Raw genomic sequence first — 26,108 nt, 5'->3', positions numbered from 1 at the left:
ATCAGGATAGACAGATTGGATCAGGATAGACAGATTGGATCAGGATAGACGGATTTGATCAGGATAGACAGATTGGATCAGGATAGACAGATTGGATCAGGATAGACGGATTTGATCAGGATAGACCAATTGGATCAGGATAGACCGATTGGATCAGGATAGACCGATTTGATCAGGATAGACCAATTGGATCAGGATAGACCAATTGGATCAGGATAGACAGATTGGATCAGGATAGACAGATTGGATCAGGATAGACGGATTTGATCAGGATAGACCAATTGGATCAGGATAGACGGATTTGATCAGGATAGACAGATTGGATCAGGATAGACCGATTGGATCAGGATAGACCGATTTGATCAGGATAGACCAATTGGATCAGGATAGACCAATTGGATCAGGATAGACAGATTGGATCAGGATAGACAGATTGGATCAGGATAGACGGATTTGATCAGGATAGACAGATTGGATCAGGATAGACAGATTGGATCAGGATAGACGGATTTGATCAGGATAGACCAATTGGATCAGGATAGACCGATTGGATCAGGATAGACCGATTTGATCAGGATAGACCAATTGGATCAGGATAGACCAATTGGATCAGGATAGACAGATTGGATCAGGATAGACAGATTGGATCAGGATAGACGGATTTGATCAGGATAGACCGATTGGATCAGGATAGACGGATTTGATCAGGATAGACCAATTGGATCAGGATAGACAGATTGGATCAGGATAGACGGATTTGATCAGGATAGACCAATTGGATCAGGATAGACAGATTGGATCAGGATAGACCGATTTGATCAGGATAGACCAATTGGATCAGGATAGACAGATTGGATCAGGATAGACGGATTTGATCAGGATAGACCAATTGGATCAGGATAGACAGATTGGATCAGGATAGACAGATTGGATCAGGATAGACGGATTTGATCAGGATAGACCGATTGGATCAGGATAGACCAATTGGATCAGGATAGGCGGATTTGATCAGGATAGACCGATTGGATCAGGATAGACCAATTGGATCAGGATAGACGGATCTGATCAGGATAGACCAATTGGATCAGGATAGGCGGATTTGATCAGGATAGACCGATTGGATCAGGATAGACCGATTGGATCAGGATAGACGGATCTGATCAGGATAGACCGATTGGATCAGGATAGACCGATTGGATCAGGATAGACGGATCTGATCAGGATAGACCGATTGGATCAGGATAGACCAATTGGATCAGGATAGGCGGATTTGATCAGGATAGACCGATTGGATCAGGATAGACCAATTGGATCAGGATAGACGGATCTGATCAGGATAGACGGATTTGATCAGGATAGACCGATTGGATCAGGATAGACCAATTGGATCAGGATAGACAGATTGGATCAGGATAGACAGATTGGATCAGGATAGACGGATTTGATCAGGATAGACCGATTGGATCAGGATAGACCAATTGGATCAGGATAGACGGATCTGATCAGGATAGACCGATTGGATCAGGATAGACCAATTGGATCAGGATAGGCGGATTTGATCAGGATAGACCGATTGGATCAGGATAGACCAATTGGATCAGGATAGACGGATCTGATCAGGATAGACCAATTGGATCAGGATAGGCGGATTTGATCAGGATAGACCGATTGGATCAGGATAGACCGATTGGATCAGGATAGACGGATCTGATCAGGATAGACCGATTGGATCAGGATAGACGGATCTGATCAGGATAGACCAATTGGATCAGGATAGGCGGATTTGATCAGGATAGACCGATTGGATCAGGATAGACGGATCTGATCAGGATAGACAGATTGGATCAGGATAGACCGATTGGATCAGGATAGACGGATCTGGTCAGGATAGACCGATTGGATCAGGATAGACTGATTGGATCAGGATAGACGGATCTGATCAGGATAGACCGATTGGATCAGGATAGACGGATCTGGTCAGGATAGACCGATTGGATCAGGATAGACTGATTGGATCAGGATAGACGGATCTGATCAGGATAGACCGATTGGATCAGGATAGACGGATCTGGTCAGGATAGACCGATTGGATCAGGATAGACGGATCTGGTCAGGATAGACCGATTGGATCAGGATAGACCGATTGGATCAGGATAGACCAATTGGATCAGGAGAGACCGATCGGATCAGGATAGACGGATCTGGTCAGGATAGACTGATTGGATCAGGATAGACGGATCTGGTCAGGATAGACCGATTGGATCAGGATAGACGGATCTGGTCAGGATAGACCGATTGGATCAGGATAGACGGATCTGGTCAGGATAGACCGATTGGATCAGGATAGACGGATCTGATCAGGATAGACCAATTGGATCAGGATAGACTGATTGGATCAGGATAGACGGATCTGATCAGGATAGACCGATTGGATCAGGATAGACCGATTGGATCAGGATAGACCGATTGGATCAGGATAGACCAATTGGATCAGGAGAGACCGATCGGATCAGGATAGACGGATCTGGTCAGGATAGACCGATTGGATCAGGATAGACGGATCTGGTCAGGATAGACCGATTGGATCAGGATAGACGGATCTGGTCAGGATAGACCGATTGGATCAGGATAGACGGATCTGGTCAGGATAGACCGATTGGATCAGGATAGACGGATCTGATCAGGATAGACCAATTGGATCAGGATAGACTGATTGGATCAGGATAGACGGATCTGATCAGGATAGACCGATTGGATCAGGATAGACTGATTGGATCAGGATAGACGGATCTGATCAGGATAGACCGATTGGATCAGGATAGACGGATCTGGTCAGGATAGACCGATTGGATCAGGATAGACCGATTGGATCAGGATAGACGGATCTGGTCAGGATAGACCAATTGGATCAGGATAGACTGATTGGATCAGGATAGACGGATCTGATCAGGATAGACCGATTGGATCAGGATAGACTGATTGGATCAGGATAGACGGATCTGATCAGGATAGACCGATTGGATCAGGATAGACGGATCTGGTCAGGATAGACCGATTGGATCAGGATAGACCGATTGGATCAGGATAGACCGATTGGATCAGGATAGACGGATCTGGTCAGGATAGACCGATTGGATCAGGATAGACGGATCTGATCAGGATAGACCGATTGGATCAGGATAGACCGATTGGATCAGGATAGACCAATTGGATCAGGAGAGACCGATCGGATCAGGATAGACGGATCTGGTCAGGATAGACCGATTGGATCAGGATAGACGGATCTGGTCAGGATAGACCGATTGGATCAGGATAGACGGATCTGGTCAGGATAGACCGATTGGATCAGGATAGACGGATCTGGTCAGGATAGACCGATTGGATCAGGATAGACGGATCTGATCAGGATAGACCGATTGGATCAGGATAGACCAATTGGATCAGGAGAGACCGATCGGATCAGGATAGACGGATCTGGTCAGGATAGACCGATTGGATCAGGATAGACGGATCTGGTCAGGATAGACCGATTGGATCAGGATAGACGGATCTGATCAGGATAGACCGATTGGATCAGGATAGACCGATTGGATCAGGATAGACCGATTGGATCAGGATAGACGGATCTGGTCAGGATAGACCGATTGGATCAGGATAGACCGATTGGATCAGGATAGACCAATTGGATCAGGAGAGACCGATCGGATCAGGATAGACGGATCTGGTCAGGATAGACCGATTGGATCAGGATAGACGGATCTGGTCAGGATAGACCGATTGGATCAGGATAGACGGATCTGGTCAGGATAGACCGATTGGATCAGGATAGACGGATCTGGTCAGGATAGACCGATTGGATCAGGATAGACGGATCTGATCAGGATAGACCGATTGGATCAGGATAGACCGATTGGATCAGGATAGACCAATTGGATCAGGAGAGACCGATCGGATCAGGATAGACGGATCTGGTCAGGATAGACCGATTGGATCAGGATAGACGGATCTGGTCAGGATAGACCGATTGGATCAGGATAGACGGATCTGGTCAGGATAGACCGATTGGATCAGGATAGACGGATCTGGTCAGGATAGACCGATTGGATCAGGATAGACGGATCTGGTCAGGATAGACCGATTGGATCAGGATAGACGGATCTGATCAGGATAGACGGATCTGGTCAGGATAGACCAATTGGATCAGGAGAGACCGATCGGATCAGGATAGACGGATCTGGTCAGGATAGACCGATTGGATCAGGATAGACGGATCTGATCAGGATAGACCGATTGGATCAGGATAGACCAATTGGATCAGGAGAGACCGATCGGATCAGGATAGACCAATTGGATCAGGATAGACCGATTGGATCAGGATAGACCGATTGGATCAGGATAGACCAATTGGATCAGGATAGACCGATTGGATCAGGATAGACCGATTGGATCAGGATAGACCAATTGGATCAGGATAGACCGATTGGATCAGGATAGACGGATCTGATCAGGATAGACCGATCGGATCAGGATAGACCAATTGGATCAGGATAGACCGATTGGATCAGGATAGACGGATCTGATCAGGATAGACCGATCGGATCAGGATAGACCAATTGGATCAGGATAGACCGATTGGATCAGGATAGACCAATTGGATCAGGATAGACCAATTGGATCAGGAGAGACCGATCGGATCAGGATAGACGGATCTGGTCAGGATAGACCGATTGGATCAGGATAGACGGATCTGATCAGGATAGACCGATTGGATCAGGATAGACCGATCGGATCAGGATAGACCAATTGGATCAGGAGAGACCGATCGGATCAGGATAGACGGATCTGGTCAGGATAGACTGATTGGATCAGGATAGACGGATCTGGTCAGGATAGACCGATTGGATCAGGATAGACCGATTGGATCAGGATAGACCGATTGGCTCAGGATAGACCGATTGGATCAGGATAGACGGATCTGGTCAGGATAGACCGATCGGATCCGGATAGATGGAACTGGTCAGGATAGACGGATCTGGTCAGGATAAACCGATTGGCTCAGGAATGACCGATTGAATCAGGATAGACCGATCTGGTCAGGATAGACCGATTGGCTCAGGATAGATGGATCTGGTCAGGATAGATGGATCTGGTCAGGATAAACCGATTGGATCAGGAATGACCAATCTGGTCAGGATAAACCGATTGGATCAAGAATGACCGTTCTGGTCAGGACATACCTATTGGATCAGGATAGACGGATCTGATCAGGATAGATGGATCTGGTCAGGATAAACCGATTGGATCAGGATAGACCGATTGGATCAGGATAGACCGATTGGATCAGGATAGACGGATCTGGTCAGGATAGACTGATTGGATCAGGATAGACCGATTGGATCAGGATAGACGGATCTGGTCAGGATAGACAGATTGGATCAGGATAGACGGATTGGATCAGGATAGACGGATCTGGTCAGGATAGACTGATTGGATCAGGATAGACCGATTGGATCAGGATAGACGGATCTGGTCAGGATAGACAGATTGGATCAGGACAGACGATTCTGGTCAGGATAGACCGATCGGATCAGGAGAGACCGATCGGATCAGGATAGACGGATCGGATCAGGATAGACCGATCGGATCAGGAGAGACCGATCGGATCCGGATAGACCGATTGGCTCAGGATAGACGGATCTGGTCAGGATAGACAGATTGGATCAGGAATGACCGATTGGCTCAGGATAGACGGATCTGGTCAGGATAGACCGATTGGATCCGGATAGACCGATTGGCTCAGGATAGACGGATCTGGTCAGGATAGACCGATTGGATCAGGATAGACCGATCTGATCAGGATAGACCGATTGGATCAGGAATGACCGATTGGATCAGGACAGACCAATCGGATCAGGATAGACTGATCGGATCAGTATAGACGGATCTGGTCAGGATAGACCGATCGGATCAGGATAGACCGATTGGATCAGGACAGACGATTCTGGTCAGGATAGACCGATCGGATCAGGAGAGACCGATCGGATCAGGAGAGACCGATCGGATCAGGATAGACGGATCGGATCAGGATAGACCGATCGGATCAGGAGAGACCGATCGGATCAGGATAGACGGATCGGATCAGGAGAGACCGATCGGATCAGGATAGACGGATCTGGTCAGGTTGCAGATAAGGTGAAATTGTGAGGAGTAACTTAAAAAAAGGAACTAGGGCCACTGTGCCCGTGGAATTGTTCACCTGAAGAAGGGAAAACCTGTGGAGGAAGAGCAGGGCCAAATAGAATAACCGACAATAATCCCTGCTGTATGAAATGTCAGGCTATTCAGTCATAAAGATCAGTGGTTGTCAAACATTTTTTAGTTGAAGAAACGTTTTTCAAATGGTTTAGTAATCACGGACACCCCCCCATCTAAAGTATAATACTATGTAATAGTTATAATATGAACGTGCTACATGTGAAGAATCTTTAATAATGCTTTTAAGAAAACAGATATTTACTTTCATACCATTCTCAGTGTTCCTGTGTGCGAGCTCCTCTCCTCCACCAGCCCACTCTGTGCTGCACACAGGGTGGCCGGACTCTGCTCCCGTCTCCCCAATCATACTGTCACAATACTTCACTTACCCCCTGGAAATTATGTACTGGCCCCCAGGGGTCCACGGACCCCAGTTTGAGAACCACTGATAAAGATAGCAATGGATTTGCTTTTGATATTGCAGTAGACATCACTTGAATGGCCTTAATAATGGAGCTTTCTTCTGAGTGTAGGGTCTGTGCAAAGGACCCACTTTCCCAGGCTGTCTTTTCCTAACAAAGTAACTGTTTTGATACCTTTTGTGAAAAGGCCCCGATCTTATGCATGTGTTGAGTTGTGCTATCGTCTGTCACTGACACCAAGATCCACAAAACAGTCAGTGAGGTTTTAGCTACACTCTTTCTGCTCTCTTCTACTCCATTTATCCTGTCTCATTCACAGAAATACTGTCTTTTTTCTCCACTGTTTTGGTGCCTCAAATCCTAATCCAATTTATACCCATGTTTTTCTCTGCTCCTTTTATATTCCTCAAAACAATGAAGCCTCAGGTCTCACTACCTCAGGAATTCTGTCTTCCCACAGGCTTTTAAAACTCATGCTGGACTTCAACTGATTACTGCATCAGATTGATTTTAGCAATGCTCCTACGCTTTTGAACCTTGGAAGCCTCCTGGACCTTGATTTCGGTTTCTCAGTTAAAAATAAAATGATGACGGAGTTTTGTATTGTTTTTACAGGCATACAAGAGAAAAACTGAGGCTGCAAAAAAGGAATACTTGAAAGCACTTGCTGCCTATAGAGCCAGTTTAGTATCCAAGGTAAGGAATCACAAAAACTCTGCCTACCAAAGTCATGACCTGCTCATCAGTAAATACCCTCACTTTCCTACAGCCCCAATCTATAGGGCAGACTTGTGGGGGAGTCCAAAACCAGGGGCCATTAGCTGTAAGATAGTCACTGATAAATCCAATCAGGAATTCAGGAGAAACGCCTTTATCCAGAGACTGGTGGGAATGTGGAACTCACTACCACAGGGAGTGTTTGAGGTGAATAGTATCGATACATTTAAGGGGAAGCTGGATAAACACATGAGGGAGACACCAACAGAAGGACGTGCTATTTGGGTGAGATGAAGAGGTGTGGGAGAAGGCTCCTGTGGAGTATAAACGCTAGTATAGACTTGTTGGGCCGAATGGCCTGTTTCAATGCTGTAAATTCTGTGTAATCTCAACCACCCGGTGGAGAGTGTGATGTGAAACAGGTAATGACTCAAATTCTCCCTGCAGCCAATGGGCACATTAGGGTTCAAATGTGGCCTACAGTTCAGGACCTGCACCAATATCAGTTTTCCACAGTACCACAACAAATCATTCCTGGTAATGCTATCAGAATGAATAATGGATCTCTTTCTCAAAACCCAGTTAATGAAAACAGTTGGAAGTAATTAGAATTAACATGAAGGCCCAGCGTTTTTTCCAATGTCTTGTTAGAATTTTGTTCAAACACTGACAGGGGTTGCTAGTCCAGTGACATTACCACTACGCCACCTCCTCCCCAGTCTGCCCCTCTTACTGACGTCTGTCTCACTGATATCTGCCACATTATTGACGTCTCTCTCACTGATATCTGACCCATTACTGACGTCTCTCTCACTGATATCTGCCCCGTTACTGACGCCTCTCTCACTGATATCTGCCCCGTTACTGGCGTCTCTCTCTCTCACTGATATCTGCCCCATTACTGACGCCTCTCTCACTGATATCTGCCCCGTTACTGGCGTCTCTCTCTCTCACTGATATCTGCCCCATTACTGACGTCTCTCTCACTGATATCTGCCCCGTTACTGACGCCTCTCTCACTGATATCTGCCCCGTTACTGGCGTCTCTCTCTCTCACTGATATCTGCCCCATTACTGACGTCTCTCTCACTGATATCTGCCCCGTTACTGGCGTCTCTCTCTCTCACTGATATCTGCCCCATTACTGACGTCTCTCTCACTGATATCTGCCCCGTTACTGGCGTCTCTCTCTCTCACTGATATCTGCCCCGTTACTGGCGTCTCTCTCTCTCACTGATATCTGACCCATTACTGACGTCTCTCTCACTGATATCTGACCCATTACTGACATCTCTCTCACTGATATCTGCCCCGTTACTGGCGTCTCTCTCTCTCACTGATATCTGCCCCATTACTGACGTCTCTCTCACTGATATCTGCCCCGTTACTGGCGTCTCTCTCTCTCACTGATATCTGCCCAATTACTGGTGTCTCTCTCTCTGATATCTGCCCCATTACTGACGTCTCTCTCACTGATATCTGCCCCATTACTGACGTCTCTCTCACTGATATCTGCCCCATTACTGACGTCTCTCTCACTGATATCTGCCCCGTTACTGGTGTCTCTCTCTCTCACTGATATCTGCCCAATTACTGGTGTCTCTCTCTCTGATATCTGCCCCATTACTGACGTCTCTCTCACTGATATCTGCCCCATTACTGACGTCTCTCTCACTGATATCTGCCCCATTACTGACGTCTCTCTCACTGATATCTGCCCCGTTACTGGTGTCTCTCTCTCTCACTGATATCTGCCCCATTACTGACGTCTCTCTCACTGATATCTGCCCCGTTACTGGCGTCTCTCTCTCTCACTGATATCTGCCCAATTACTGGTGTCTCTCTCTCTGATATCTGCCCCATTACTGACGTCTCTCTCACTGATATCTGCCCCAGTTACAGGTCTCCCTCACTGATATCTGCCCCTGTTACTGGTCTGTCTCGCTGATATCTGCCCCTGTTACCAGTCTCTCTCTCTGATATCTGTCCCTGTTACTGGTCTGTCTCGCTGATATCTGCCCCTGTTACCAGTCTCTCTCTCTGATATCTGTCCCTGTTACTGGTCTGTCTCGCTGATATCTGCCCCTGTTACCAGTCTCTCTCTCTGATATCTGTCCCTGTTACTGGTCTGTCTCGCTGATATCTGCCCCTGTTACCAGTCTCTCTCTCTGATATCTGTCCCTGTTACTGGTCTGTCTCGCTGATATCTGCCCCTGTTACCAGTCTCTCTCTCTGATATCTGTCCCTGTTACTGGTCTGTCTCGCTGATATCTGCCCCTGTTACCAGTCTCTCTCTCTGATATCTGCCCCTGTTACTGGTCTGTCTCGCTGATATCTGCCCCTGTTACCAGTCTCTCTCTCTGATATCTGTCCCTGTTACTGGTCTCTCTCTGTGATATCTGCCCCTGTTACCAGTCTCTCTCTCTGATATCTGTCCCTGTTACTGGTCTCTCTCTCTCTGATATCTGCCCCTGTTACCAGTCTCTCTCACTGATATCTGCCCCTGTTACTGGCCTCTCTCGCTGATATCTGCCCCTGTTACCAGTCTCTCTCTCTGATATCTGTCCCTGTTACTGGTCTCTCTCTGTGATATCTGCCCCTGTTACCAGTCTCTCTCTCTGATATCTGTCCCTGTTACTGGTCTCTCTCTGTGATATCTGCCCCTGTTACCAGTCTCTCTCACTGATATCTGCCCCTGTTACTGGCCTCTCTCGCTGATATCTGCCCCTGTTACCAGTCTCTCTCTCTGATATCTGTCCCTGTTACTGGTCTCTCTCTGTGATATCTGCCCCTGTTGCTGGCCTCTCTCACTGATATCTGTCCCTGTTACTGGTCTGTCTCGCTGATATCTGTCCCTGTTACTGGTCTCTCTCTGTGATATCTGCCCCTGTTGCTGGCCTCTCTCACTGATATCTGTCCCTGTTACTGGTCTGTCTCGCTGATATCTGTCCCTGTTACTGGTCTCTCTCTGTGATATCTGCCCCTGTTACTGGTCTCTCTCTCTGATATCTGCCCCTGTTACTGGTCTCTCTCTCTGATATCTGCCCCTGTTACTGGCCTCTCTCGCTGATATCTGTCCCTGTTACTTGTCTCTCTCTCTGATATCTGCCCCTGTTACTGGCCTCTCTTGCTGATATCTGTCCCTGTTACTGATGTCTCTCTCTGATATCTGCTCCTGTTACTGGTCTCTCTTGCTGATATCTGTCCCTGTTACTTGTCTCTCTCTCTGATATCTGCCCCTGTTACTGGTCTCTCTTGCTGATATCTGTCCCTGTTACTGATGTCTCTCTCTGATATCTGTCCCTGTTACTGGTCTGTCTCGCTGATATCTGCCCCTGTTACTGGTGTCTCTCACTGATATCTGTCCCTGTTACTGATGTCTCTCTCTGATATCTGTCCCTGTTACTGGTCTGTCTCGCTGATATCTGCCCCTGTTACTGGTCTCTCTCGCTGATATCTGTCCCTGTTACTGGTCTCTCTCGCTGATATCTGTCCCTGTTACTGGTCTCTCTCACTGATATCTGTCCCTGTTACTGGTCTCTCTCGCTGATATCTGTCCCTGTTACTGGTCTGTCTCGCTGATATCTGCCCCTGTTACTGGTCTCTCTCGCTGATATCTGTCCCTGTTACTGGCCTCTCTCACTGATATCTGCCCCTGTTACTGGCCTCTCTTGCTGATATCTGTCCCTGTTACTGATGTCTCTCTCTGATATCTGCTCCTGTTACTGGTCTCTCTCACTGATATCTGTCCCTGTTACTGGTCTGTCTCGCTGATATCTGTCCCTGTTACTTGTCTCTCTCTCTGATATCTGCCCCTGTTACTGGCCTCTCTCACTGATATCTGCTCCTGTTACTGGCCTCTCTTGCTGATATCTGCCCCTGTTACTGGCCTCTCTTGCTGATATCTGCCCCTGTTACTGGTCTGTCTCGCTGATATCTGTCCCTGTTACTTGTCTCTCTCTCTGATATCTGCCCCTGTTACTGGCCTCTCTTGCTGATATCTGCCCCTGTTACTGGTCTGTCTCGCTGATATCTGTCCCTGTTACTTGTCTCTCTCTCTGATATCTGCCCGTGTTACTGCTGTCTCTCACTGATATCTATCCCTCTTACTGCTGTCTCTCTCTAATATCTGCCCCTGTTACTGGCCTCTCTCGCTGATATCTGTCCCTGTTGCTGGTCTCTCTCTCTGATATCTGCCCCTGTTACTGGTCTGTCTCGCTGTTATCTGCCCCTGTTACTGGCCTCTCTCGCTAATATCTGCCCGTGTTACTGCTGTCTCTCACTGATATCTATCCCTCTTACTGCTGTCTCTCTAATATCTGTCCCTGTTACTGGCCTCTCTCGCTGATATCTGTCCCTGTTACTGGTCTCTCTCTCTAATATCTTCCCCAGTTACTGGCCTCTGTCGCTGATATCTGTCCCTGTTACTGGCCTCTCTCGCTAATATCTGCCCGTGTTACTGGTGTCTCTCTCTGATATCTGTCCCTGTTACTGGTCTCTCTCACTAATATCTGCCCATGTTACTGGTCTCTCTCACTGATATCTGTTCTTGTTACTGGTCTCTCTCACTGATATCTGTTCTTGTTAGTGGCCTCTCTCGCTAATATCTGTCTCTGTTACTGGTCTCTCTCTCTGATATCTGCCCCTGTTACTGGTCTCTCTCGCTGATATCTGCCCCTGTTACTGGTCTCTCTCTCGCTGATATCTGCCCCTGTTACTGGTCTCTCTCACTGATATCTGTCCCTGTTACTGGTCTCTCTCTCTGATATCTGTCCCTGTTACTGGTCTCTCTCACTGATATCTGTCCCTGTTACTGGTCTCTCTCTCTGATATCTGCCCCTGTTACTGGTCTCTCTCGCTGATATCTGCCCCTGTTACTGGTCTCTCTCGCTAATATCTGCCCCTGTTACTGGCCTCTCTCACTGATATCTGTCCCTGTTACTGGTCTCTCTCTCTGATATCTGCCCCTGTTACTGGTCTCTCTCGCTGATATCTGCCCCTGTTACTGGTCTCTCTCGCTAATATCTGTCTCTGTTACTGGTCTCTCTCTCTGATATCTGCCCATGTTACTGGTCTCTCTCACTGATATCTGTTCTTGTTAGTGGCCTCTCTCGCTAATATCTGTCTCTGTTACTGGCCTCTCTCGCTAATATCTGTCTCTGTTACTGGCCTCTCTCGCTAATATCTGTCTCTGTTACTGGCCTCTCTCGCTAATATCTGTCTCTGTTACTTGTCTCTCTCTCACTGATATCTGTCCCTGTTACTGGTCTCTCTCTCTGATATCTGCCCCTGTTACTGGTCTCTCTCTCTGATATCTGTCCCTGTTACTGGTCTCTCTCTCACTGATATCTGTCCCTGTTACTGGTCTCTCTCACTGATCTCTGCCCCTGTTACTGGTCTCTCTCACTGATATCTGTCCCTGTTACTGGTCTCTCTCTCTCTGATATCTGCCCCTGTTACTGGTCTCTCTCACTGATCTCTGCCCCTGTTACTGGTCTCTCTCACTGATATCTGTCCCTGTTACTGGTCTCTCTCTCTGATATCTGCCCCTGTTACTGGTCTCTCTCTCTGATATCTGTCCCTGTTACTGGTCTCTCTCTCACTGATATCTGTCCCTGTTACTGGTCTCTCTCACTGATCTCTGCCCCTGTTACTGGTCTCTCTCACTGATATCTGTCCCTGTTACTGGTCTCTCTCTCTGATATCTGTCCCTGTTACTGGTCTCTCTCTCTCTGATATCTGCCCCTGTTACTGGTCTCTCTCACTGATCTCTGCCCCTGTTACTGGTCTCTCTCTCTGATATCTGCCCCTGTTACTGGTCTCTCTCTCTGATATCTGTCCCTGTTACTGGTCTCTCTCACTGATCTCTGCCCCTGTTACTGGTCTCTCTCACTGATATCTGTCCCTGTTACTGGTCTCTCTCTCTGATATCTGCCCCTGTTACTGGTCTCTCTCACTGATCTCTGCCCCTGTTACTGGTCTCTCTCTCTGATATCTGCCCCTGTTACTGGTCTCTCTCTCTGATATCTGTCCCTGTTACTGGTCTCTCTCTCTGATATCTGCCCCTGTTACTGGTCTCTCTCTCACTGATATCTGTCCCTGTTACTGGTCTCTCTCACTGATATCTGCCCCTGTTACTGGTCTCTCTCTCTCTGATATCTGCCCCTGTTACTGGTCTCTCTCTCTGATATCTGTCCCTGTTACTGGTCTCTCTCTCTGATATCTGCCCCTGTTACTGGTCTCTCTCTCACTGATATCTGCCCCTGTTACTGGTCTCTCTCTCTCTGATATCTGCCCCTGTTACTGGTCTCTCTCTCTCTGATATCTGCCCCTGTTACTGGTCTCTCTCTCTCTGATATCTGCCCCTGTTACTGGTCTCTCTCTCACTGATATCTGCCCCTGTTACTGGTCTCTCTCTCTCTGATATCTGCCCCTGTTACTGGTCTCTCTCTCTCTGATATCTGCCCCTGTTACTGGTCTCTCTCTCTGATATCTGCCCCTGTTACTGGTCTCTCTCTCTGATATCTGTCCCTGTTACTGGTCTCTCTCACTGATCTCTGCCCCTGTTACTGGTCTCTCTCACTGATATCTGTCCCTGTTACTGGTCTCTCTCTCTGATATCTGCCCCTGTTACTGGTCTCTCTCACTGATATCTGTCCCTGTTACTGGTCTCTCTCACTGATCTCTGCCCCTGTTACTGGTCTCTCTCACTGATCTCTGCCCCTGTTACTGGTCTCTCTCACTGATATCTGTCCCTGTTACTGGTCTCTCTCACTGATATCTGTCCCTGTTACTGGTCTCTCTCACTGATCTCTGCCCCTGTTACTGGTCTCTCTCACTGATATCTGTCCCTGTTACTGGTCTCTCTCTCTGATATCTGCCCCTGTTACTGGTCTCTCTCACTGATATCTGTCCCTGTTACTGGTCTCTCTCTCTGATATCTGTCCCTGTTACTGGTCTCTCTCTCTGATATCTGCCCCTGTTACTGGTCTCTCTCACTGATATCTGCCCCTGTTACTGGTCTCTCTCTCTCTGATATCTGCCCCTGTTACTGGTCTCTCTCACTGATCTCTGCCCCTGTTACTGGTCTCTCTCACTGATCTCTGCCCCTGTTACTGGTCTCTCTCACTGATCTCTGCCCCTGTTACTGGTCTCTCTCACTGATATCTGTCCCTGTTACTGGTCTCTCTCACTGATATCTGTCCCTGTTACTGGTCTCTCTCACTGATATCTGTCCCTGTTACTGGTCTCTCTCACTGATATCTGTCCCTGTTACTGGTCTCTCTCACTGATCTCTGCCCCTGTTACTGGTCTCTCTCACTGATATCTGTCCCTGTTACTGGTCTCTCTCACTGATATCTGTCCCTGTTACTGGTCTCTCTCACTGATATCTGTCCCTGTTACTGGTCTCTCTCACTGATATCTGCCCCTGTTACTGGTCTCTCTCTCTCTGATCTCTGTCCCTGTTACTGGTCTCTCTCTCTGATATCTGTCCCTGTTACTGGTCTCTCTCACTGATATCTGTCCCTGTTACTGGTCTCTCTCACTGATATCTGTCCCTGTTACTGGTCTCTCTCACTGATATCTGCCCCTGTTACTGGTCTCTCTCTCTCTGATCTCTGTCCCTGTTACTGGTCTCTCTCTCTGATATCTGTCCCTGTTACTGGTCTCTCTCACTGATATCTGTCCCTGTTACTGGTCTCTCTCTCTCTGATCTCTGTCCCTGTTACTGGTCTCTCACACTGATATCTGCCCCTGTTACTGGTCTCTCTCTCTGATATCTGTCCCTGTTACTGGTCTCTCTCTCTCTGATCTCTGTCCCTGTTACTGGTCTCTCTCACTGATATCTGCCCCTGTTACTGGTCTCTCTCACTGATATCTGTCCCTCTTACTGGTCTCTCTCACTGATATCTGTCCCTGTTACTGGTCTCTCTCACTGATATCTGTCCCTGTTACTGGTCTCTCTCACTGATATCTGTCCCTGTTACTGGTCTCTCTCTCTGATATCTGTCCCTGTTACTGGTCTCTCTCTCTGATATCTGCCCCTGTTACTGGCCTCTCTCTCTCTGATATCTGCCCCTGTTACTGGTCTCTCTCGCTGATATCTGTCCCTGTTACTGGTCTCTCTCTCTGATATCTGTCCCTGTTACTGGTCTCTCTCTCTGATATCTGTCCCTGTTACTGGTCTCTCTCTCTGATATCTGCCCCTGTTACTGGCCTCTCTCTCTCTGATATCTGCCCCTGTTACTGGTCTCTCTCGCTGATATCTGTCCCTGTTACTGGTCTCTCTCACTGATATCTGTCCCTGTTACTGGTCTCTCTCTCTGATATCTGCTCCTGTTACTGGTCTCTCTCACTGATCTCTGCCCCTGTTACTGGTCTCTCTCTCTGATATCTGTCCCTGTTACTGGTCTCTCTCTCTGATATCTGCCCCTGTTACTGGCCTCTCTCTCTCTGATATCTGCCCCTGTTACTGGTCTCTCTCGCTGATATCTGTCCCTGTTACTGGTCTCTCTCTCTGATATCTGCTCCTGTTACTGGTCTCTCTCTCTGATATCTGCCCCTGTTACTGGCCTCTCTCTCTCTGATATCTGCCCCTGTTACTGGTCTCTCTCTCTGATATCTGTCCCTGTTACTGGTCTCTCTCTCTGATATCTGCCCCTGTTACTGGCCTCTCTCTCTCTGATATCTGTCCCTGTTACTGGCCTCTCTCTCTCTGATATCTGCCCCTGTTACTGGTCTCTCTCGCTGATATCTGTCCCTGTTACTGGTCTCTCTCTCTGATATCTGCCCCTGTTACTGGCCTCTCTCACTGATATCTGCCCCTGTTACTGGTCTCTCTCACTGATATCTGCCCCTGTTACTGGTCTCTCTCTCTGATATCTGCCCCTGTTACTGGCCTCTCTCACTGATATCTGCCCCTGTTACTGGTCTCTCTCACTGATATCTGCCCCTGTTACTGGTCTCTCTCTCTGATATCTGCCCCTGTTACTGGTCTCTCTCTCTCTGATATCTGCCCCTGTTACTGGTCTCTCTCTCTGATATCTGCCCCTGTTACTGGCCTCTCTCACTGATATCTGCCCCTGTTACTGGTCTCTCTCTCTCTGATATCTGCCCCTGTTACTGGTCTCTCTCTCTCTGATATCTGCCCCTGTTACTGGTCTCTCTCGCTGATATCTGTCCCTGTTACTGGTCTCTCTCTCTGATATCTGTCCCTGTTACTGGTCTCTCTCACTGATATCTGCCCCTGTTACTGGCCTCTCTCACTGATATCTGCCCCTGTTACTGGTCTCTCTCTCTGATATCTGCCCCTGTTACTGGTCTCTCTCTCTCTGATATCTGCCCCTGTTACTGGTCTCTCTCTCTCTGATATCTGCCCCTGTTACTGGTCTCTCTCTCTCTGATATCTGCCCCTGTTACTGGTCTCTCTCTCTGATATCTGTCCCTGTTACTGGTCTCTCTCTCTCTGATATCTGCCCCTGTTACTGGTCTCTCTCACTGATATCTGTCCCTGTTACTGGTCTCTCTCACTGATATCTGTCCCTGTTACTGGTCTCTCTCTCTCTGATATCTGCCCCTGTTACTGGTCTCTCTCACTGATCTCTGTCCCTGTTACTGGTCTCTCTCTCTCTGATATCTGCCCCTGTTACTGGTCTCTCTCACTGATCTCTGTCCCTGTTACTGGTCTCTCTCTCTGATATCTGTCCCTGTTACTGGTCTCTCTCTCTCTGATATCTGCCCCTGTTACTGGTCTCTCTCACTGATATCTGCCCCTGTTACTGGTCTCTCTCGCTGATATCTGCCCCTGTTACTGGTCTCTCTCGCTGATATCTGTCCCTGTTACTGGTCTCTCTCTCTGATATCTGCCCCTGTTACTGGCCTCTCTCACTGATATCTGCCCCTGTTACTGGTCTCTCTCTCTGATATCTGCCCCTGTTACTGGTCTCTCTCTCTCTGATATCTGCCCCTGTTACTGGCCTCTCTCACTGATATCTGCCCCTGTTACTGGTCTCTCTCTCTGATATCTGCCCCTGTTACTGGTCTCTCTCTCTGATATCTGCCCCTGTTACTGGTCTCTCTCTCTCTGATATCTGCCCCTGTTACTGGTCTCTCTCTCTGATATCTGCCCCTGTTACTGGCCTCTCTCTCTGATATCTGCCCCTGTTACTGGTCTCTCTCTCTCTGATATCTGCCCCTGTTACTGGTCTCTCTCTCTGATATCTGCCCCTGTTACTGGTCTCTCTCTCACTGATATCTGCCCCTGTTACTGGTCTCTCTCTCTGATATCTGCCCCTGTTACTGGTCTCTCTCTCTCTGATATCTGCCCCTGTTACTGGTCTCTCTCTCTCTGATATCTGCCCCTGTTACTGGTCTCTCTCTCTCTGATATCTGCCCCTGTTACTGGTCTCTCTCACTGATCTCTGTCCCTGTTACTGGTCTCTCTCTCTCTGATATCTGCTCCTGTTACTGGTCTCTCTCTCTCTGATATCTGCTCCTGTTACTGGTCTCTCTCTCTCTGATATCTGCCCCTGTTACTGGTCTCTCTCACTGATCTCTGTCCCTGTTACTGGTCTCTCTCTCTCTGATATCTGCTCCTGTTACTGGTCTCTCTCTCTCTGATATCTGCCCCTGTTACTGGTCTCTCTCTCTCTGAGATCTGCCCCTGTTACTGGTCTCTCTCTCTCTGATATCTGCCCCTGTTACTGGTGTCATGCTAGGCCCACCTGCGAAGAATGAGGCAATGTCACGAACATTGATTTCTCACTGTTGTTGGAGCGAGGAAATGACTTGTTAAACTGATCAGTCATGGTTGGAAAAAATTATTTACATACTAACAGGCATCAAAGGTGAGGAAGTGCATTCCGGGGCCTTCTAAGGAGGATACAATCCACAAGTGCCAGGACTGGTTAGACCAGCTGGTCACATGTCTTACTGGCTCTTCCAGGGTTTTCTTTTGAACTGGCCACAGAGAGTTTGAACTCAGAAAGACTGTATGCTCCTGGACTGAGAAGATCTCTCCTGTCTGCTCCCATCTCTTTCTCACAAGCCTCTGAATCCACTGAAGACACATGAACCCCAAGAGAGAAAAGTCTCCTACAGCGAACAGTTTAAGAAGAATACTGGGCCCTGACAAAAAGCAAGATCTACCTACAATCAAGGACTCTACAGTGAACTCGAAGAACCGTAATAAAAACTCTTCAGATATTGCCTCAAATTTTTCCACTTTAATTTTCCTTCTTCTCTTTTCTGTCTCTATTTGCATGTGTGTATCGCATATACATGTTAGCGTGGGCGCGTCGTGTATCCGTCAGTGTCAACCGATATCGAGTTTCAGTTCAAGTTCAATAAATTTCAACTTTTCTTCTTTAAACCTAAGAAAGCCTGTTTGTGCTGGTTTCTTTGCCTTATAATTGGAAAGTGGTGAACAAGGATTCACCAAGGGGGAGCTCAAAACACAGTGTGTTTAAAATTAAACCCTGTTACAGTAAGACCAGGTGAAGACTGAGAGAGACCCTGAGAGACCTTTCTCACCTGGTTGTAACACTGGTCTCTCTCATTGATATCTGCCCCTGTTACTGGTGACTGTATCTTTGACTTCAATTTTTTATGCCACTGTGTGTTTGTGTCCAGGTTTATTTTTTGCAACTGCGTTTCTCTAGCATGTCAGTTGAAGGGTGTTAATCTAACCGAATGGCACAAGATTTTCCAAAGACATTTTCTTTGGAGGTGATGCTCCTTCATGAAAAGGTCCATTCAACTCTGGGGCAAGATGGTCATGCAGTGCTGACAGATCGACTGTAAGCTTGTCTTGTGCTAACAGTATGCGTCTTCAGTGAAAGGATTGCTGTCACAGGCCTGGTGGGCCAAATGCACTCCTTCTGTTCTGTATCATTCTGATTGTGGGGAGCATGAGGCTGTCTTGGAGGGTCACGCTCAACAGGAACTATATTGTCACTGCCCAAAAAAACCCACATCCTATTCTTTGCTATCAATAGTACACCAATTTAACAACCTGTTTAATTTTACTCATTTCCGCAGAGCTACAATGACCAAGTGGAAACGAAGAATGGGCAGACCTCTCAACAATCACACCTGATCCCCCCAAAGCAGCCGCTCTACACCCTACCACCCCAGACCTCAACATCTTACATTGGACCGAATTCCTTCCTCTCTCAGTCAGAGCTGCAAACGTTCTCAGGCCCCTCTCACCACAGCCTCTCCAGGACCCTCGCCTCCAAGACAGTCATGTCGCAGATGCCACTGAGTGGTTCGCCACCTCCTTCACTCCAGATCAGCCCTCCCCTGCACCAGCAGCTCTCCCTCCAGCACCATCACCACCAGCAGACTGCCGTCCTCAACCAACCCATCTCCATGCAACAGGTCCAGAGCCAGCCAATCATCTCCCACCAGATGCCACTGCAGGTCCAATCTCAGCTTCACTCTCCACCAGGACAGCAGGTGAGAATCTTCATGATATTGAGCACGATCCACACCAGCTCGAAAGGTGCAGGGAACATAAACCAGCATGAATCCAGCAACAGGGACGTTAGTTCTGAGAAGAGACTTGAGATATTGGTGATCTTTCCATGGAAGCAGAGAAGGCCAAGAGGAGATTTAATGAGCTTTTTAACATTAAGAAAGGTTTTGATTGAGCCCTTTGGGGATGGGTCTCCAGAAGCAAAGGCGGAGCGAAGAGAAGCCATTGGTGGGGATGTTGTGGTTACAAATGGGTAAGAATGGAATTTCACGATGAGGCGCTGGCCCTGCCCACCGGCTGGAAAGCCAGGGATGATCCGATCTCCTCCGCCCCGGAATCATGCTGTTATTTTGTGTGGCTCAGGCAATTAAGTGCCTGCACATGTGACTTCTGCCTTTCCGAGGCAGGATATCCCGCCTCCAAGAGCTGTCAACCAATCAGAGGGCTGGCAGCTCTTCAGTCTCAGCAGCACCACCAGGAGTGGTGGGCACTGCTGGGACTGCACCTAGCGAGAAGAGCCTCAATGGACAATGGCCTTGGAACAGGTAAGTGGGGTTGGGGCTCGCTTGGGTCAATTGGCCAGACCCCGGCGAGGGGGTTGAGGGGGGGGGGGTGGCGTCGACTGAGACGGCGAGGGTGTGTTCCATTGGGGGTGGCCTGTACTGCCGGGGGGCCCTCCACGGGGCAAAGGCTGCCCAATCAGGAGAGCCCCAGCCCCTCCCCCCACCAGCACACAGGAAGACTGACAGGTATTACTGGGCCACCTCAGATAACAAAGTGCCCATCTGCCTTCCGTTGGTTAAATACCAGGGACAGCAGGAAGAGGCCCTTGTGGCCAATAATTGGCCATTTAAAGGCCTCAGTTGGCCTAAGGGCAGGTGTGTCACCGCCAACCCACTGGCTGCTGGTAAGATACCAGTGGGGGTGGGTAGGCGATGGGTACTGCACCCTCACCATCTTACACAATTTCATGTCACCCCTCCCACCTCCCAGCCCACAGGATGGGATGGAGGGGGGTGGCGGGTGTTAAATTCTGGCCATTATCACTGAGAGAGAGGAGAGTGATTGAGAGAACTGTCTTTATACAGAGTGTTACAGAATGCTTTGTCACAGGGTATGATGGAGGCAGTGACCACTGAGACAGTCTATATATTTGAAGTGTCGGTCGATGCAGGGCTGTGGAGGGAGGATGGGGCAGTGGGATTAGTTTTGAATTGCTCTGGAACAAAGAGAAAGAGCCAAGTAATCTTCCTTTACTTTGTAAACTTCCTCTGTGTTGCTCAGACCATTTTCCTCCTGTAACCCACTGATCACCTGTCTGCTCGTCACAATCCTGAAATCGCTTCATGACGACATGACTGCAACTGTCTTGAGTGGGAGATCTGAAACAGACTCTGTCAATATCCAGACCGGGGTCAAGCAAGGCTGTGTGATAGCTCCCATATTATTCACAATCTACCTGACAGTGGCTATTCACCTCATCAAAGATCAACTGCCCTCTGGTGTGAGTATTAAATACCATTTAGTCTCAGTTGCCTCCGTACCAAAACTAAATGCATCACAGACATAGACATACATGATCTACAGTTTGCAGATGACTGCAGTGTCGTTGCCCACTCTGCACCAGATTTTCAAGCCACTCTCTATCTCTTCATTTCTGCAAACGGGAAACTCGGCCTGTCCTTGAATGTTGCCAAAAGAAAACTCAGATCAACCAACACCTGGTCAGCCAAATATTCCACCTCCCATATATGTTGAAGGAGAGACTCTGGAATATGTTGAGCACTTCCCATATCTTGACAGCCACCTCTCTCAAAAGGGCACCACTGACAAGGAGATCCAACACAGGGTCAGCTGCACCAGCTCAGCCTTCTACAAACTACAGCAGTGAGTGTGTGACAACAAAGACCTCCACAAGTCAACAAAAGTCCTAGTGTACGGAGCAGTTGTTGTCACCACACTCCTGTACTGCAATGATACCTCGACTGTGTATCAGCAACACATAAGACTGCTGGAGAGATTCCATCGGCAATGGCTTCACCGTATCCTCCAATTGAATGGGAAGACTGTCGACCAAACACTAGTGTCCTTCTTGAAGCCAGCTTCACAAGCAGTCAGGCAAAACTCCTGCAAAACCAACTTCGATGGACTGGACACTGTCCGGATAGCCGAAAACCGTCTCCCCAGACAGGTCCTGTTCTCACAACACTCAAACAGCCAGCATTCCGGGGAGGACAAAGAAAACGATTCAAAGACATTCTGAAGAGCTTCTAGAAGCAGGGCTGTATTGGCCTTAACGAATGGGAGGAGCTTGCTACCAACCGCTCAGAATAGCAACAACAAGTCCACCAAACTGCATCACGCTTCGAGTCCCAAGACCTTAATGAGGCAGAGCGACGGCGGAGAAGGAAAGAAAAGGAAGCAAATACTGCACTCTGCATTCGACTACCTCGTGGGATGTCCTGCCCAAGTGTCCAAAGATCTGCGGGTCAAAAATCGGCCTGTTCAGTCACCTGAAGACCCATAGTAGAAACTCACCATCCTGAGTAGATTCGTCCTCGAATCGAGGGACGGCTGGCAACGTGCCGTCAGCTCATAAATTAGGGCAGTTTTAAATTTTTAAGAAATCTACTGCAGTGATTTTCCTTCTTCTACCTCCCCTTCCCCCCTCTTCCCCTCCCACTGTGGGCCCTTAATGGAGGGGGTACTCTCCATTAATATTAAAATATCCCTGCCCCAGGAAGCGAGGGAGGGTCAATGGTACAGAGAGCAGGTGGGCAGATACCCTGTCCCGTCGTTCTGCTAAGCAGAGAAATGTGACCTTGGATAAACCCACACTGGAGTTCTCCCAGTTACTGCACAGCAGGATTCTGTCTAAATCAGCTGAGGAACAAACCTGTCCAGTCCTATCCAGTCCAGTCCCGTCCAGTCCAGTCCCGTCCAGTCCAATTCATGGCCCTTCAGTTGAATGATTCGGACTCATTTCCCAAGAACAACACACAGCAGACAATGGGAAGATAGGACACAGGTTTATCTTGAGTTAGCTGTGTTTAATGGGAGTGAAACTGGTCTTTAACATTAGCACAAAACAGGCGATAGGAAATTGCTGCCTGTTTTAAACCTCTCTGATTTTTTTATATTTTTCTGTTGAAGTCAGTGCAGAAGAATGAGTATAAAAGAGACTTCTCATTCCCTGTCATCCTTCTCCCGAATGCCGAAAACCAATTTTAGCCCCTCTGAGTTCAACCAGGTTTCATCAAAGTTAGAGAATGTCAGAAGTGAAATTCACAATGAAGTGTGACAAATTTGGAGTCCAAGGTATACAAACATTCACAGGATTATCCCAGAAACGTGTTTTCAATGTTTTTCAACCAACAATAAGTGAGCCCTGCATTGCCTGTGATTTTAAATAATTCCTTTGCTCCTTATTAAAGGCTCCTTAATATCAATGAGTAGGATTCCCAGGATTAAGTTGCTGAATTATGAAGTCTCTGAAATGAAGTGGCAAATTCTCTTCTTTTCCCTCAGGGATATGCTCACATGCAGTCGGAGTTTCAGAACACAGTCAGTGCCCAGTCTCCTGGCTCAAACCCACCAGTACAAAGCAGTGAGTGGGATAATGAATACTGCAGCAATGAGTGTGTCATCAACCACTGCAGGTAAGTGGGGATGAAAAGCAGCTCAGTAATGATCTGATAGAACGAAAGCTCGGCTCGTGTTGAACACATGGGTTAAACACGACGAGAAGCAGGAGCATGTGTTAAACACAGGAACATTTTGTTGACTAGATTTGACCAGGGGTCATGTTAGTTCAACTGGATTAGACTGGGGATCAGGTGAGCTGAACTGGATTAGATTAGGGGTCTTATTGGGTAAAACAGAACAAAGTTTAGGATTGCAGAGCCTGAAAATTTCTGGATACCGAAAGAGGTGGATTTTTCACACAGACTTGGGCTGTTGCAGGATCTCACAGAGCTTCTATCCTTGTGGTTGATCCTTATCCAGATTGTGTGGGAAAGACTTGGGAAATGGTGGGGAAACAGCAGCAATGTTCAGGATCATAAAGGGTAAACTCAGTCTGACTCGAGATGGCACAGGACCAACAGTGCAGGATTGTACGATCTTTTCAGCCTTCAAGTAGATGCCAAGCAGATTGCAGAGGGAGAGGGATGAACAGACCCCATGATTCGGCTATCCAGCGCATTTCTTCCAAATAATTTCTATCTGGTACACACTAAGTAGAGTATAAGACTGGAAGGAAATGGGAGGCTAAAAGCAACAACACTCACCAGAACTCAGAACAGAAGTAATTAAAAACACAGGCTGCAAATGATGCTTTTAGACTCAATTCTACAAACACTCAATGCATTCATATCAAATTCTCTCTGTCCGCTATTTTAATGGAAATATTAATCCTCGCTTTCAGTTACTTTTCTCCCTATGGACCAGAGCTGCGATCAGTTAAAACGTTTCTTTTAATCCTTCCTGCTTCTTATACTTGGGTTAAATCCTCTATTAAAATAGAAACAAAGGAGCGTTAAACATACACATGATAACACACCACAGACTCCAGCTGTGCTATGCTTTGATTCACTAAACTAACACCTCTTTCTTTTTAATTAAGCATGTTACCAAGGGACAAGCCACTCTACCTCACCTGAGCTCACGAGATCTTCTTCTTTACTCGGACCTCGCTAAGAGAGTTACCAGCCCGACAGTTGCCAACATGTTGGTAACACTGAGAACATTAGATGAGTCAGTTGCCAAGCACTTGGAATCATAGACCCAAACAGAGGCCTGTGAGCTCAGTCATGTTGTCATAGGATGCTAACCCTCTTTCTTTCCAAAAAATATAGTTTAAAAATTAAAATAAAGGGGGCAATTTAACTCTGTCCTATGAAGGAAATAATTTGCTTGCCCGAAGGATTAGTCCTCGATTGCTACTATAGTGAACTGCTTTTGTGGATAATTCAGGACCCTTGGCCTAATGCTTGTGGATTTAACATTAATATGATCATTATGATGTTTTTTTCCCCTAATGCTGAACATAACTAAACTGTGCAGATAGACTGTAAGTACACAGTCCATATTGGTAATATGACCAAGTGGACAGGTAAATACGATCAAGTTGCCTTTTTGTACTGAATTCTGACCACTTGAATAATGACCAAGTGAAATGGTGAGGACTTTAAAATATTAAATGTGAAGCAGTCTATTGAAGAAAGCGTAAATTTAGGATATTGTTTTCTGTAGTTTTACTAAATGTTCTAGATGTGTTGACAATTACAGAGGCTTTGTGTGTTGGAAGATTATTCTGTGATTTACTTTATAGAGAAAAGAGTATTTTTTTTGTCTCTGATTTTATTGTAGCACACTGTTGGATAAATGTTTAGAGGGGAAGGTGACATTTGTGTACAAAATGCCAAATGTATTTGTTTTTCTTAAACACCAGTGACTGGGGCCTTTTATAGATGCATTCCGTAGCTTTTAATATTAATTTTCTGCCTTGTGTCCAATTATTTAATTTTTTTTGATTGATACTGCTTAGTCTATTTAAAAAAAAAAATTCATTAGTAAACTGTATGTGTTTAATAAGTTGGTGAGCTGTCTCTGAACTTCTGGAGCTGTTTCTCCATTTGGTTTAACACCAGCTGTCAAATTTTATGTTCTTATGTTTTATGTCTGATTTTTATATTTTCCCCATCAGTAAATAAAAATAATAATTTTATACTCACAAGAAGTGTAAAGATCACTTCTTTCCATCAAACACTCACACTGATTTACTTTAAAGATACTTTTATTGCTTATGTTTTATTTTCTGTGTGAAGATCAACATTCTCCTACCCAAGGCTAAACGTGTGGCTACATTCGAATGATTTCTATCAGTGTTCAAAACTAAATAAGATAAATGGAATGCTTTAGTGAGACGTTTGGGCAGGGGATGAATAATCTCCAAACAGAAACCAGGGGCTGATTGCTGATCCTGATGATTTCACTTTCACAATCCCCTTTGATGAACAATTTGTACTTCACAAAGGTCTCAGTTTTATCCCCTTACGCCCCCACCTCAATGAATTTCGCGCTCGGCATGACATTGAGCTCTTCCGTCATCTTCGCCTCCGGTTTCATTTCTTTGAACAGGAATCCTCCCCCTGACCAGCAGACCCATTCACCCACCTCCAGCATTCTCCATTCACCTGGTCCCCTCCCTCTGGCCTCTTACCCACGCTTGATCT

At 47.1% G+C, this 26,108-nt stretch overlaps 1 protein-coding gene across 7 annotated transcripts in view; it reads left to right on the top strand.

Moving 5' to 3' along the window:
* The window catches only part of tox2 (TOX high mobility group box family member 2), a 259,956-nt gene extending 234,350 nt beyond the window's left edge, over positions 1–25,606 (top strand). For all 7 annotated transcript variants that reach the window (XM_068048697.1, XM_068048696.1, XM_068048698.1 and 4 more), the window contains 4 exons: positions 7,293–7,373; positions 19,434–19,853; positions 23,401–23,531; positions 24,497–25,606. In XM_068048697.1, the coding sequence (XP_067904798.1) occupies positions 7,293–7,373; positions 19,434–19,853; positions 23,401–23,531; positions 24,497–24,533 (669 nt within the window). In that variant the 3' untranslated portion in view covers positions 24,534–25,606. The remainder of the gene's footprint in view (positions 1–7,292; positions 7,374–19,433; positions 19,854–23,400; positions 23,532–24,496) is intronic.
* Positions 25,607–26,108: the final 502 nt, after the last annotated feature.

This window comes from Heterodontus francisci, chromosome 16 (genome assembly GCF_036365525.1).
Source record: "Heterodontus francisci isolate sHetFra1 chromosome 16, sHetFra1.hap1, whole genome shotgun sequence".
NCBI classification, from domain to species: Eukaryota; Metazoa; Chordata; class Chondrichthyes; order Heterodontiformes; family Heterodontidae; genus Heterodontus; species Heterodontus francisci.
The sequence above is the reverse complement of the archived record's forward strand: the minus strand, read 5'-3'. Positions and strand labels throughout refer to the sequence as shown.